The 14,272-nt window shown below is 45.7% G+C and overlaps 1 protein-coding gene across 2 annotated transcripts; it reads right to left on the bottom strand.

The window, feature by feature from the left end:
* Nucleotides 1-11,128: 11,128 nt before the first annotated feature.
* Nucleotides 11,129-13,764, bottom strand: cryba1l1 (crystallin, beta A1, like 1). Of its 2 annotated transcripts, none has more exons than XM_088987725.1 (6): nucleotides 13,709-13,764; nucleotides 13,466-13,548; nucleotides 13,275-13,393; nucleotides 12,620-12,761; nucleotides 12,401-12,543; nucleotides 11,129-11,628 (listed from the first exon to the last, which is right to left on the bottom strand). In XM_088987725.1, the coding sequence occupies exons 2-6, from the start codon at nucleotides 13,538-13,540 to the stop codon at nucleotides 11,481-11,483; spliced, it is 627 nt and encodes a 208-aa protein (XP_088843851.1). In that variant the 5' UTR covers nucleotides 13,541-13,548; nucleotides 13,709-13,764; the 3' UTR covers nucleotides 11,129-11,480. The 2 variants fall into 2 exon arrangements, with proteins under 2 accessions (XP_088843851.1, XP_088843860.1); XM_088987734.1 differs by having other exon boundaries at nucleotides 13,466-13,540.
* Nucleotides 13,765-14,272: the final 508 nt, after the last annotated feature.

Genomic DNA, 14,272 nt, shown 5'->3' with positions numbered 1-14,272 from the left:
GACGGGGTAACTTACAGTCACTGGGGGTCTTTCCGGGAAGCCCCCAACTGGGACAGTCCGGGGCTAGATGACCCAACTTGCCGCAGAGCTGGCATGCCGGGCCGGTGTTGCGTCGCTCCGGCGCCCGCTCAACGGCCCTTTCGACCCCCATCTCCATCGGCTCCACGGCCGCGTGCCCCCCACGCGGAAAGGTCCGGGCACCCCCTCGGGTCCCTGCTGGCGGCTCGAGTTTTGCCTGGGCAGCCCGCTCCCGGGCCCTGTCTCGCATCCGGTTGTCCAGCTGCAGCGTGAGGGAGATCAGCTCGCGAAGGCTGGAGCACTCGTCGCGGGTAGCCAGCTCGTCTTTCAACGCCGCGCTGAGCCCGCGCCGAAACATCCCTCGCAGCGCACGGTCGTCGTACCCGCTGGCGGCAGCCAGGACGCGGAAGGCGACGGAATACTCCGCCGCCGATCGGCTACCCTGCTGGCAGATCCACAGCTGGGACTCCGCTGCCTGCCCACTCACCGGGAGATGGAAAACCTGCCGTAACTCGGCGACGAAGTCCGGGAAGGAGGCTCGGAGCTCCGGCCGAGATTCCCAGACGGCCAACGCCCAAGCGGCTGCGGGTCCGGCAAGCAGGCTGGTGACGTAAGCCACTTTGGCCGCGTCCGTGGTGTATACGGAGGGTTGCTGGTCGAAAACTATGGAGCACTGCAGCAGGAATTGCGCGCAGCGCCCGGGCTCCCCTCCGTAACGGGTGGGATGTGGGATGTTGGGTTCGCGGCTCAAAGTCTGGGGAGGGACGGCCCCCGCGACGAAGGCGCCGCTGGCCTCAAGTCTATCTACCCGTTGGGCTAACCGGGTGATGTCGCGGCGGATCTCCGCGATGGCGGGCACCACTTGGCCGAGCTGCTCCGCCTGCTGAGCGAGGACGGAGAAGATTCGGTTACTGTCCGCAGGATCCATGTTGGTCGGAAGATTCTGTCACGTTCCGGCGGCGACAGTGGCAGCTGGCGAACAGGAACGTGTGGTATAGGCGGTGGATCGTAGAGCAGGACAGAGGCGTGGGTACCGGCAAAGGATTTATTAACATAAAGCGCGGGTCCAAAAATACGCGGACCCGGTAACAACTCGTGAAACAAACTCAAAATGACAACTGACAATGTTAGTGGGTGAGTGGCGGCAATCCACCCAACCACACTAACCAAAAATAAAGTGGCACACGAGGGTGCAAAACAACCTACGACGCGGTGCAAATAACAAACGCGTTCGTGGCTAAAATCATTCCTCGGGCGAAGCAAATAACGTACTGGTAACAAGTTCCACGTACTAGCTTGGCGTAAGGCGGAGTATCTTCCGACGCTGGGTGGATGCCAGCGTCGGGTTTAAATGTCCACAGTTAATGAGGAGGGAATTGACAGCAGCTGGCGAGCGGCGGGAACGGAGGCCCCGCCCCGCTGTCAACTGGCTCATGACACCAGTCATTTTCAACAATTAATATTGTGTGCACTGTTCCAAACACACTAACTCTCATTTCAACCAGTTCACAAATATATACTGTATATATAATAAATTTCTCGTCTCACCCCTTGGTTGGTGTCCGTCCCTCATCTTAGCTTGGGCCTCTTTGCATAACCTACACCTTAGGTCTTGTCTGGTATATATCTGTGCCTTTACGGCTCTGATGCCCAGGGCCTGCTCTTGAGCAGCCAGGACGAGTGCCTCCGTGCTGTGCTTTAGGCAAGCCTTCTCTAGAAACTGATGGGACGATCTGCCACTTCAGTTATGAATCAGTGGTACATCCCGTACAATAATAATAATTATACTACTACTACTACTACTACTACTACTACTACTACTACTACTACTACTACTACTACTAATAATAATAATAATAATAATAATAATAATAATAATAATAATGGCGGCCCGGTAGTGGAGTGGTTAGCACACCGGCTTCACAGTGCAAAGGTTGCCGGTTCGCGTCCCGGTCCGGCCTCCCTGTGTGGAGTTTGCATGTTCGCCCCGGGCCCGCGTGGGTTTTCTCCGGGTCCTCCGGTTTCCTCCCACACTCCAAAAACATGCATGGCAGGCAGATTGACCACTCCAAATTGTCCCTAGGTGTGAGTGTGAGAGTGACTGTTGTACGTCTTTGTGTGCCCTGCGATTGGCTGGCAACCAATTCAGGGTGTCCCCCGCCTCGTGCCCGAAGACAGCTGAGATAGGCTCCAGCAACCCCCGCGACCCTAATGAGGAATAAGCGGTACGGAAAATGACATGAGATAATAATAATAATAATAATAATAATAATAATAATAATAATAATAATAATAATAATAATAAGCTCCACTGGCTCCCGGTCAAATATATAATCAACTTTAAATTTCTTCTTTATACATTTAAAGCTATCCATAACCTTGCCCCCCCATACCTATCTGACCTTCTTCAAATTTCTATTCCCTCTCATTCCCTCAGATCCTCTTCCTCCTTCCGCCTCTGTGTGCCCCCCCTGCTCGTCTCTAGCACGATGAGTGACGGAACCTTCAGCTACTCTGCCCCCAAACTTTGGAACTCACTTCCTCCCAACATTCGTAACATCGATTCTCTTCCCACCTTTAAGTCTCATCTCAAAACCCACCTCTCTGGCCATGGTGTACTATCCCTAGCTACAACACTGGGTCCCCTTCACGCATTTGTTGATACAAAACCTTTGCGTAATTCACCTGGGAATTAGTTATCATATTCATTAGCATTGTTCTTAAGCATGGAATAATACAACCAATGACTAAGAAAATAAGTACAATCACAATTGCGAATGGGATAAACAGTCTGAGCAAAGTCTTATACCAAGAGCCCCCAAAGAGCCCGTCAAAGATCCACGGTTGATCAGGCCGGTGATCTTTGGCCATGGCATCTCTGAGATCCCTGACAACAGACAGAGCATCAGTCATGTTTATGGAATTCGCTTCTTCGGGTATGTACGTGCAACAAGTATCACCCACCATAGCACAGACGCCCCCTTGTGGCGCGGTCAAAAGGTCCAAAACCATTCTATTTTGCAGCACCATTTGTCTAATTGCTGCAATTTCAGTGTTTTGCATTTCATCTACTTCCAAACTGGCGTTTACAAACACTTGAAACCTGTAGTCAATTGTTTCAATTCGTAGCATGTTTTTAGCTACTCCAATTTGTGGAAAAAGAGCTAACATTACCTTACTTCCCGTGCTATGGTGTTTGAATTGTTCTGGAACATCAGTTCCCCAGATCGAATCGTGGGGCTTAAACGACACTCTTCTTTTCACATGATGGTGTGCTGGACGACTGGTAATGATGAAAGTATTGTCAGTCACAGTAACAGGTGCGCACATACCGTAGGCTTTCGGAGGAATAAAAGAATATACTTTCCAACCACATAACCACCAAAGATGTGAAGATACAGGTAAAATGGTGACATTGGTGTTTAACGGTAGCACGTATAAACATCTATTCTCATCTATAAAACCTAGATTTTGACCTGTACCGTACATTGCAACGCATACTGGTAATCGCAATCCGCTCTCGGTCATAACCTGATTTTCAGTTTCCAAAATGGTATCCAAACTTGGAACAATCTCTCCTCTCGAAGCATTGCGAAGAACTGGAAAATGTTGATCAGGTTTATGCGAAGATATTAACATATACGCAGCTCGAGCCATTTTATCTCCAAATACCTTTGAATGCACTCTTTGTTGCGTTACAGAATGTGGCATAAAAGAACAAACAAAGCAATTACTTTTCCTATTTTGTTTAGCAATTAATGTAGCATAACGATACCACGTGTTTGATAACAACGGATTCCAGTCATGTTTTTCTCCTGCAAATGGTTGATATAATGCGTCCATGACATCTGAATTTTGGGCTTTTTTGTCAGGTGTTTCCATCCAGGCTGTCGGTTTGATGTGCGGTTTGCGCTGGAAAGGCGATGTCACGACTGGTGTTGTCAAAGATGACAACATGCATATAGTTACAGGAAAACCAGTGTGGTGTTCACGAAAATCAGGACAGAGTCTCAAGTCCATGCATCCCGCAACCTTGTGGGTTACGATAACGAGTTGGATATCTGTCATTGTGCCAGTTCCAGTTCCTAACCAGTTCCCTTGAGTTATCTTTCTGACAATTCGTTTTGCTTCTTGGGCACAGCTATTTTGAACCCATTTTGTTTTGGGCTCAGAATGGACCACAACGGAGTCCCAACCAGTGGTCCAAGTCTTCCCTGACTTGATACGAGCGTACCAAGGACCATGAGGGTAATCACTTCCCGTTTGTCGTGCTTCGTTCCTGAGGATGTTAAGAGGAAATGAGATGATTCCTGCATCTTGTAGTGGCAAGCAGGCTACAGGATGTGCCATGCTAGGGCACTTTTCTGTCATTGTTGGTTGCAATGGTGGAGTTTGGCAGGCTGATGGAATGGGAGGCTTTACGTGCGTCATCTGGATTGCCTCCACTAATTCATACAGCAAGATGATGTGGACCAAACCCATGGCTATTGAGTGGTTTGGCTCCGTCTCTCTTCCACCTGCTCCGGATCTGGTTGGTGAACGATTTTGCAGTGGCTTTGATGCACCCAGGTGGATCTCTCGGCGATTTTGATGGCAGTTGGCGTTGTTATCAGCACGGTGAATGGCCCCTCCCACTTTGGCGCCGACCAGGATTTCCGTTTAATTGCTCTGATCAGCACGCGGTCTCCGGGGCGAAGCAGCTTCTCGTCCTGTGGATACAACAGGGCAGACTGCGGCAGTACACAGGCTGACTGAACCTCTTTTGTTGTAAACATTTCACACAACCATTTTGCCAACAAAGCACCTGGATCTGATTCATTTTCTTGCCAGGGCACACCTTCCCATAATGGGAGGATGAAAGGTCTGCCATGCAAGATCTCAAAAGGCGTTAAGCCATTATTAGTGGGTGTTATTCTCATATATAATTTAACCAAAAACAGACATTCAGGCCAAGGTTTGCCTGTTGCCTCCATGGTTTTTCTGAGTCGATTTTTTATTGTGCCATTCGTTCTTTCAACCAATCCTGCACTCTGTGGATGATATGCACAGTGGTTTTTTAATTTAATACCTAAATGTTCAGAAATTTTGGTGATTACGTCATTAACAAAATGTGGTCCATTATGACTCCAAATTATTCTTGGTATGCCATGTTCTGGAATAATATGTTTGCATAATGCTTTTGCAACGGATAATGCATCGGATTTCTTTGAAGGCACAATTTCCACCCATTTGGTGAATGAATCAATTAACACCAAACAGTATTTATAAGAATTACTTGTGCTTAGTTCAATGAAATCCATGTGGACCACTTCAAAGGGGTGTGACCCTTGTGGAAATGTTCCTCTTTTTGGTCGCATGTTACCTTGTGGATTGTGTTTACAGCAAATCAAACAACTCCGACAAAAGTTTTTTGCATACGAATTGAAACCTCTGCTTAAATGGAATACTTTCCCTGCTATAAACACCATGCCCCCTGTTGATATATGTGAACTACCATGGCTCAATCGAGCCACCATAGGGAACATGTTTCTTGGTAAACATGGTTTGTTGTCTATTTTATACAACTCATCAACGAGCTTAGCACCATCGGCAAGCCACAAATCTTTTTCGGACTTTGTAGCTAACGCTTGCATGTCCTTTAAAACTTGTGTAGGCACTAATTCACGCATTTCTTGATTGACCAAATTGAAAGTAGTCTGAGCGGCGTTCTTAGCTGCTGTGTCCGCTCTGGCATTGCCTGAGCTAATTCTGTCTTTAGCTCTCGTGTGCGCTGCACATTTGCATACAGCTACACTTTTCGGAAGGAGGATAGCTTTCAATAAGCCTCTCAATAAATCTGCATGTTCGACAGATTTTCCGTTCGATGTAGTCATTCCTCTGCGGTTCCACTGAGCTGCAAAGCAGTGAAGTGTGGAAAACGCATATTGACTGTCCGTAAAAATCGTCACCGTTCTCCCTTCCGCCCATTTACACGCTTCAGTCAATGCAACAATTTCTGCTGCTTGTGCTGAATACGTGTTTGGTAATGAGCCATCAGCAACAATTTCAACATCGGTCACAACAGCATAGCCTACCCTGTTAGCCCCTGCGTCTGACCTAGACGCAGAGCCATCAACGTACAGGTAGATGCTGTCAGGTAAAGGTATGTCTTTTAAGTCTGGTCGTGGTTTGCAGTTCTCATTTATTCTATCAACGCATGAATGTGGTTCTCCGTCCACAGGTAGAGGTATAAGTGTCGCTGGGTTAATGCTATTGCACCTCTCAACAGTTATATGTGGTTGTTCCAGCAGGGTTGTCATGATAGACAAATGTCGTGCTGGTGACAAGAAGGTCATTTTTGTGCCTGTAATCAATAAGTCAACTGAGTGTGGTACCATCAGCGTTGTGGGATGAAAAAGTACTAGTTCAGCTGACGACTGAACTGCCAACGCTGCGGCACACACTGCTCTAACACATGCTGGAAGAGCTGCAGCTACTGGATCCAGTCTTTTAGAATAGAATGCAACTGGTCTCAGCTTTTGTCCATGCTTTTGTAACAGGACTGAAGTCATGTATTTGTCTTTGCAGTCAACTGTTTGAACAAAAGGTTTGTCATAGTCAGGTAAAGCTAAGACGCTAGTGTTTGCTATCAAATTTTTTAATTCTGTAAATGCTTTACTGCCCTCTTCGGTCCACTGAATAGAGTCTTTCAGTGTCATTTCGTCTTGGTATATAAGTGTCAATAATGGTTGGGTAACTTGTGCATAATGCGGAATCCAAGTTCTGCAATAATTGCACAGTCCCAAAAACGTCATCATCTGTTTTTTCGTCTTAGGTCGAGGAACCTGCAAAATTGTCTGTTTTCTCTTAGTTGTCAACTCTCTTCCCTTTCTTGACAAAAGATGTCCTAAGAAAACTACTTCTTGTTGACAGAACTGCAATTTATCCAAAGAAGCTTTGTTACCTGTATTCGCTAAATATTGGAACAAAGCTATTGATACAGTCTTGTTCTCATCTTCAGTCGGTGAAGCAATTAAGATGTCGTCAACATACAAAAGAATCTGAGAAGATTCAGGATGTTTAAAATCAGCAATACACGAAGACATTTCCTGTGAAAAAATTGTAGGACTATCTGTAAACCCTTGTGGTAATCTTGTATATGTATATTTTTTCCCATTAAATGTAAATCCGAACCAATGACGTGAATTTTTGTGTAACGGAATGGAGAAAAAGGCATTGCTCAAATCAATCACTGTAAACCATTTTTTGTCAGGTTTTAAACTGTTCAATAATGTGTGCGGGTCTGGCACACACGGAGCACGTGATTGTATGGATTTATTTACCTGTCGTAAATCATGCACCATTCTCCAAACTCCAGATTCCACTTTTTTAACAGGAAATATCGGTGTATTACATTCACAAGTTGGGTCTTCAATCAAAATACCAGCTTTCACCATATCCCGTATTACAGGGGTGATGCCAATAATAGCGTCCTGTTTTAATGGATATTGTTTAAGTCTTGGTCGATAAGTCGTTTTAGGCAATACTTCAACTGGTTTCGCTGTTTTAAGTAAGCCCACATCAGTTTTTCCCGATGACCAAAGGGTGGCAGGGACGTCTGGAAAGTCCTCCGCCCCTAAAGTGGCCATCAGTCATAATTCTAGTGAATCGACCTTTACTGGGTCCCCCATAGCGTCAACTACGAAGGACTCCAGAAAATTCACTTTTTTGGGTTTATACCCTTCTTCTGTTGGTATTAAAGCTATTTGCAATTTTTGTAACAGGTCTCTCCCCAACAAATTTATAGGACACTCTCCACTCAAGACCATAGTGACCTTGTACGGACTTAGTCCCTCATCTAAAATTTTTATTGGTTTGGAAATCGGTAACAATGTCACTTTCCCATCTGCAGATACCACAGAAATTTGTTGTTGGCTCGGAGTGACACCTGGAATGGTGTCTCTTAACACTGATCTGCATGCACCACTATCGCAAAGAAATTTGACATCCTTTTTCCCGATTTTTAGCCAATAATAAGGTTTTTCGTTTTCCGGTAAGGTTAAGGCAAACACATTAGTCAAATCCAAGATTTCAACTGGTTTTATTGATTCCCATTCCTCACTGTTGTGACTGTTGTCATCAGTGTTGAAATGGGGTTCCTCGCGTCAATCTGAATGTTTTGTTTTATGTCCTTCACCATATCGCGTATTATATGGTGGAGGTCTGTAAGATTTCCCATGTTTCCTTTTCGGTATAGGTTTCTTTTTGCAGTGGCGAGCCATATGCCCTACACTGCCACAACTGTAGCATCGATCATTGTGCGGCATCCGTCTCTTCATCCGATCCTGGTATAACACGTTCTCCATTATGTTACCCATGGTAGATGCCATCACATGTTCCATCGGCGAATCTGCACCATTTCCCCACTTTTTTCTCACCACTTCTTGGGCGTGGATTGCCCATTCCATGAGATCAACCAACCTTCCAGTCCGGTGTTGGACATAATGTTTGCGAATGAAATCTCCAATTTCCGGCGTCAAATTCTGCAAAAATGTTTGCTTGAATTGGTTGACATATATAGAATTCTCATCAGCAGATTCAGGAATACAGCAGTGGTTTCGAAAAACATTTTCCAAGCGTCCCCGAAAAATGTTAATATCTTCCCCACGTAACTGTCTACAATTCTGAATCAAGCCAAAGTTTGGTGTTTTCTTCCATAATGTTCGGATGTTTTCACAAACCAATCTTCGTTGGGTTGACGCTTCCTCGTACGTCATATTTGTTCCCATCGATGTTTTCCCAGTAAAGTCACCTTTCACCCGATTCCAATGATGTCCCAAGCATCTCCTGAAAACCTTAAGTGTTTCTTGTCCATTCAACTGATAAGAAGCACATAATTCCTCAAAATTCTCAGTCCAACTTTCTGCATTTTCAACAACATCACCTAGTCCTTTACACGCCTCTGCAACATCACTGTCGCCCCATGGCCGATAAACCAAGATGGTTTGATCATGTATGCTTGAAGAATTAGGATTTGCTACCTGAATGAGTGGCAAAGCGTCACAGTCGCTTCCATTATTCGTTTCAATTCCATTCAACTCTTCAAACGGATACAATTGTCCAGAACAATTTGCTTTGCTCCTCGTACGCGACGAGACACAATCAGCGGCAATCTGATTTGCCATCTCAGGTTGCAATCCTCGTATTCCTCCAGTAGGGGTCATAAGCGCTCCATTCTGCTGGTCTGCCCAACAGACATTTGGAGTCATCACCTGGGGGGCCCACGCAGGGGGGCCCACCCGCCCCACAGGGGTTGAACAAATGGCGTCCTCCCCCTTCTTCAGCTCCGCGGAGGAGGAGGGGGGTCGTGGCGCCTCGACGGGGCAGCCCCCCGCCTCTCCCCCTCGCCTCCCTGGGGATTGAAACAATGGCTGCTTCCCATCTTTCACCAACTTTTCATTGGGACGTGCAACAGACGAAGCCACAGTTTCATCGTCAGAGCTCACTTTGGAAGACATTGCAACTATCGCTTTCTCCTCTTTTTTCATCCGTTTGGCTTCCATTTCTCTCTCTCTGATTTTTGCTTGCGCAATCCAAGCTTCGCAGGCAATTATCTCGGCACGTATCTTTCCAAGAGATTTTTTCATCGCGGATGCTTCTTGAAGTTTCAATAGAAACAAAACTTCCTTCAGAGGCTGGAGTTGTAAAGAACCAGAGAACGTACTACAGTCCATCCATTTCTTGCAATAAAGTTCGCTACCTGGGAACTTTTTGGACATAAACTCTACGTCCCTATGAATTGGGGTCTTTTTAGAAAAAATAGCACCCATTTTCACGATTGCAACAACAAATTCCTTCTTCAACTATCACAAGAAAGGAAGCACACCTCGCGATGTTGATTCAAACCCAAGAACAAAGGGCGTGATTCGCGCCAATCCTCAGCCAGGATGCGCGTTCACGCACACACACAAGGAATGCTCTTACGCACACACGCACACCAACACACACACACCAACGGCTCAAATGACTTCGCCCCCACCCTTTCTTCTCTCCGAGACAAAGAACTTTCTCTGAGCCACGATGCTAGCATAGACAAACCAAGTTAAAAATGTATTTTTGATCTTATTTCTTTCCTCTCGACTCAGTACAATAGCAGCTGCCCTAAAACACTTCCGCTCTACAGACTAAAAGCGGTCCACCACACAAACTGAATCCCAGCTATCACCACCTTGTGAACAATATTCTTTCGCTGGAAAACTTCCGATTCACATTTCGGCGTGTGGATATTGCGTGCACCTTAATATGCACTCCTCCACCGGCACACGTATTCTCATTTGGCCACCTTGCCTAACGAAAATCGCTTCACACCGGTCCGTACGTGAGTCAAGTGGAAAAGAGACTCTCTGGCCAGGAGGTCTCACAATGCATTCAAACAATGGCTGCTAGCTAGCGCGCTACTTACTTAGTGAACTTTTGAATGCTGCCGTGTAGTCCTTCAGCCAGAACGCGAGGAGCCCAACTGCCACCAGAAAGTTGTGATTCCTTCTGTCTCTCGCGTGGAGGATTTTCCGCGAACAGGCTTTAGTGAAGAACGAAAAAAAAAACTTCGTTTCTTCCGTAGCTATTTAAAATTGCTTTTTCTGTGTAGCTCCCTCTCTTGTTTCTATTTATAATTGTATTTTATTTATTGCATTGTATTTGTGATTATATTTTATTTATTATAGTACCTATGCTTGTCTGTGACTGTAAAGTGTCCTTGGGAGCTTTGAAAGGCACTTAAAATATAATGTATTATTATTATTATTTAATTTACAAAGCACCCAAGGACACTTTACAATTAAAAGAACAATAAACATCAGAACAATAAAACCATAAATAAAATGATAAATAATAAAATAGCTGATTAGACTAAACTGTGAATGCAATTTTAAATAGATGGGTGTAAGGGCTTTTCCTCCCATGATTGTCCCTCTTCCTGCACCTCATCCTCTGTTCCTCATTGTCTGAGACATTCTCTGAGTACATCATCCGTTGGAGCCTTCTCTTGGCTTTGGATGTTTCATCCTGGACAGTGCCTCCTTTGGGCGTTGCCAGCCAATGTATATGGCAAGTATTTAGGGGGGGAAAAGTAGAACATCTCACACATTTGAAGTGAAAATGACTTTATTTGCTATCAACCTGCTGAGAGTCGACCGCCACACCGAACGGGCCAACTTCAAAATCTCCCTCCAAGTGGCCTTCAGTTGCAGCTCAGTATATGTCTTTGTGAGGTGGGCCCTCGAACCAAGTAAAAAGACACGTTACCCGGGTGTCATCCATGTTGCCATGTGTGTGTGGATTGTAAAGGTCCCTGTGCTTTAGCAGTGCCATATTGTCTCTATTCACACTCATCTGTGAAACAGCATCAACAGGAATGAAGAGGAGACAGAAGGAGTCGATCATAGGTAGAACGGAGCTGTTGTGTCAGACTTGCTGTCTTCCTTTCAGTGCTGGATACGCCTGACGGACTGGATCTGGGGAGTTTGGCAGTGGGACCCCCAGGTCTTGCAATGCTGGTAATCCCCACTGTGTCTTTTGCACTCCATGATGTACTGCTGGCCCCTGTAGCCAGGGAACTGATAGCACACAAAGCTGTGGGAGCAAACACACCATTTGTCAAACAAGTAAAACTTTGACATCTGGATGGATCACATTGAACTTGATGATCACAGAGAAGTCTTCTGACACCAGAGACCAGACATGTCCAGCTGTGGGCCTTCATCCTGCCTGTTTTCTGTCACTCCCTGTTGAAACACGCCTGATTCAAATGGTTAGCTCATCAACAAGCTCTAAAGAAGCATGAGAACGATCCTCATCATTTGACTCAGGTGTGTTGCAGCAGGGAGAGATGGAAAACGTGCAGGAGAGCGTTTCTTGAGGATCGAATTTTGGCCCCCACAGACAGAAGGACCTATAAATGGATGGATGGAAGGTGAGCTAGATGAATTAACATTTTGTTATGAGTAGTCTGGATTACACTGAGCAAATACACAATTCAGTAAACTGAAACAGGGTAATGGTTTTATTCTATTTATACTTTTTGTAACATGTTATCTTGGGGGGTCTGCTGTGAGATCTTTGGAATTTGAAAAACCTTGACTCAATACAGGTTGGGCAGCACTGGTCTAATTTAACTTCCCAAAACAGGTCAAAATTAAAAGGCCTATCTTTATTCGGGGCTAGCAGAAGGAAAGTCACATGTTTGGAACTTGCTTGCCATGTAAAATACCAAATAATTCAACTGGGGCAGCCGTGTTCTCCCTGGGTAAGCTCACTGTCTCAACTTCATCTTTAAATTGGGATGGATAGCTCTTTGGGAAGGTTTGTTGGGGTCTATGGAATTTCACCATTTGCATAGACTTACGCGCCACACTGCACATGCATGGAGCCCACTTCAGGCGTCAGCCAGCCCATGGCTTGCAGGGAGGGGAAGTCATCACAGACCTCCACGCTGCGGCCCAAGAAATTCTCCTTCTCAAAGATGATCATGCGACTACTCTGGTGAGACTGGAAGAAGATAGCTGGTCTTGGAGGATTGATAGGAACAGCAGGGGCAGAAATTCAGAGGCTATCGTGTACTTACAGCGCAGTAGATGGGGCGCAGAGACATGAGACGTTCAACATGGTAAGAGAGGGAGCCGCTGTAGGAGTCCCAGTGGGGGTATTCTCCTCTCTCAAGGATGAACTGCTGGCCTTGGAAATCATGGTGCTCGAAACCGACCCAGCTTTACAAACAGACAGATGACCCATAACGTGACTGTTCCATCATTGAAGGATGTGGTTGAAGTTAACGTACAAGACAGCTACTGGCACTTGCATTAAAAACCTTACATTATTTTAATGTGTGTTTTTTTGGGGGGGTGAATGTGGCAGAAGCTGAAAGACCTTGAAATAATTACCTGTAGAACACAACAAATAGGCAAACTACCTTGGTTGTAACCTGATGGTAACAATTTTAAAATCATACAACTTCGACGACTTCTTGGTTTGCCAGGTTCAGAAGAAACACTTCAAACGGAATGATGTTTTCTCATCCTATAATTTTTTGGGGTCGTTGCTATGACTAAGCCATTTTGCAGTGCTAACCGCTGGCAGGTACTGGTTTACTTTAGCGAACAATGCACACCGTGCCATAAGAATTCTTCTTATGTTGGAATTCGCGATCCATGTGACGGTCTAAGTGTGAATCCGAACAAATATGATTTCAGTCGAGGTGCCAAAATGGCCAACAGACTTACGCGCCACTCTCTACCCTGATGGAGCGGATGTTGTCCAGACCACACTCCTGGATATTAACACACTCTGAGGTAAACTCTATGCACTTGCCCTGGAAATGCTCCTGCTCGTACACAGTCACCTGTCGAGGCAACACCAGGTAAATGGAAATGCCAACTTACAAGAAAGAAAAAAAAACAGTCTGCGGTGTTACCTTGAAGACAGGTACCATGCGTGTTCCTGAGGTGGCCAGGGGTTGCATCATTGGGGACCTGGTTGTTCTGAACATCTTGACTCCTCATGCATGGTGAAGACAAAAAAATGGACTTATGAGAGATTGACTTCATTAGAATACTATGATCAAAAACATCAATATATGTTGTCGTTCGTCCTTTATTCCATGAATACGATTTTCTGACACACTGTGCTTGTAGTTGGAGCAGAGATAGGACCTTACCTACTTAATTTTGAGGAAGAGCTCTGGACTAGAACACACCTACTGCCTGCCTCGCGCAGAGTTTCGGGAGGACCTGGCGCTTCAGTTTTATATGGGCAGTCAGGTAATGCATGCTGTGGAGGTGGGTGAGGGATGGTGTGTAGGTGGGGCTCTGCTGCAGCTGCACATTCCCACAAAGCCTTGCAAACTCTTGCACGTTTGGCAGCTCGCAGGCATTTACGCCCCGTGGCCCCCCTAGGTTAGCTGTGACCAGGTCAGCACATATGGTGAAGAGACAATGGCGGTCCGGTATGTTCGGACCCTGGTCAGCAGTCAAGTGTGTATAACTGCACAAAGAATGACTGATAAAGCCATGGAGTGAGCGGATTAACAGGGGAGCACAAGGCCACCACTAAGAGCGTGGAGGCCCTTCATGACCATAGATATGAATGGAAACGTGTAGAATTTAGAAAATATTTACCTTGGTATGTTATCAGCTTTAAAACCTGCTAGATATTGATGGAATTAGGTTCTCGTGACATATTTGTATTTCATCATTTTGTCTTCTTGCCTTGCCCATTGTAG

The sequence above is a fragment of the Hippocampus bargibanti genome, linkage group LG02, assembly GCF_051943395.1.
Source record: "Hippocampus bargibanti isolate YZ-2025 linkage group LG02, ASM5194339v1, whole genome shotgun sequence".
Taxonomy (NCBI): domain Eukaryota; kingdom Metazoa; phylum Chordata; class Actinopteri; order Syngnathiformes; family Syngnathidae; genus Hippocampus; species Hippocampus bargibanti.
The sequence above is the reverse complement of the archived record's forward strand: the minus strand, read 5'-3'. Positions and strand labels throughout refer to the sequence as shown.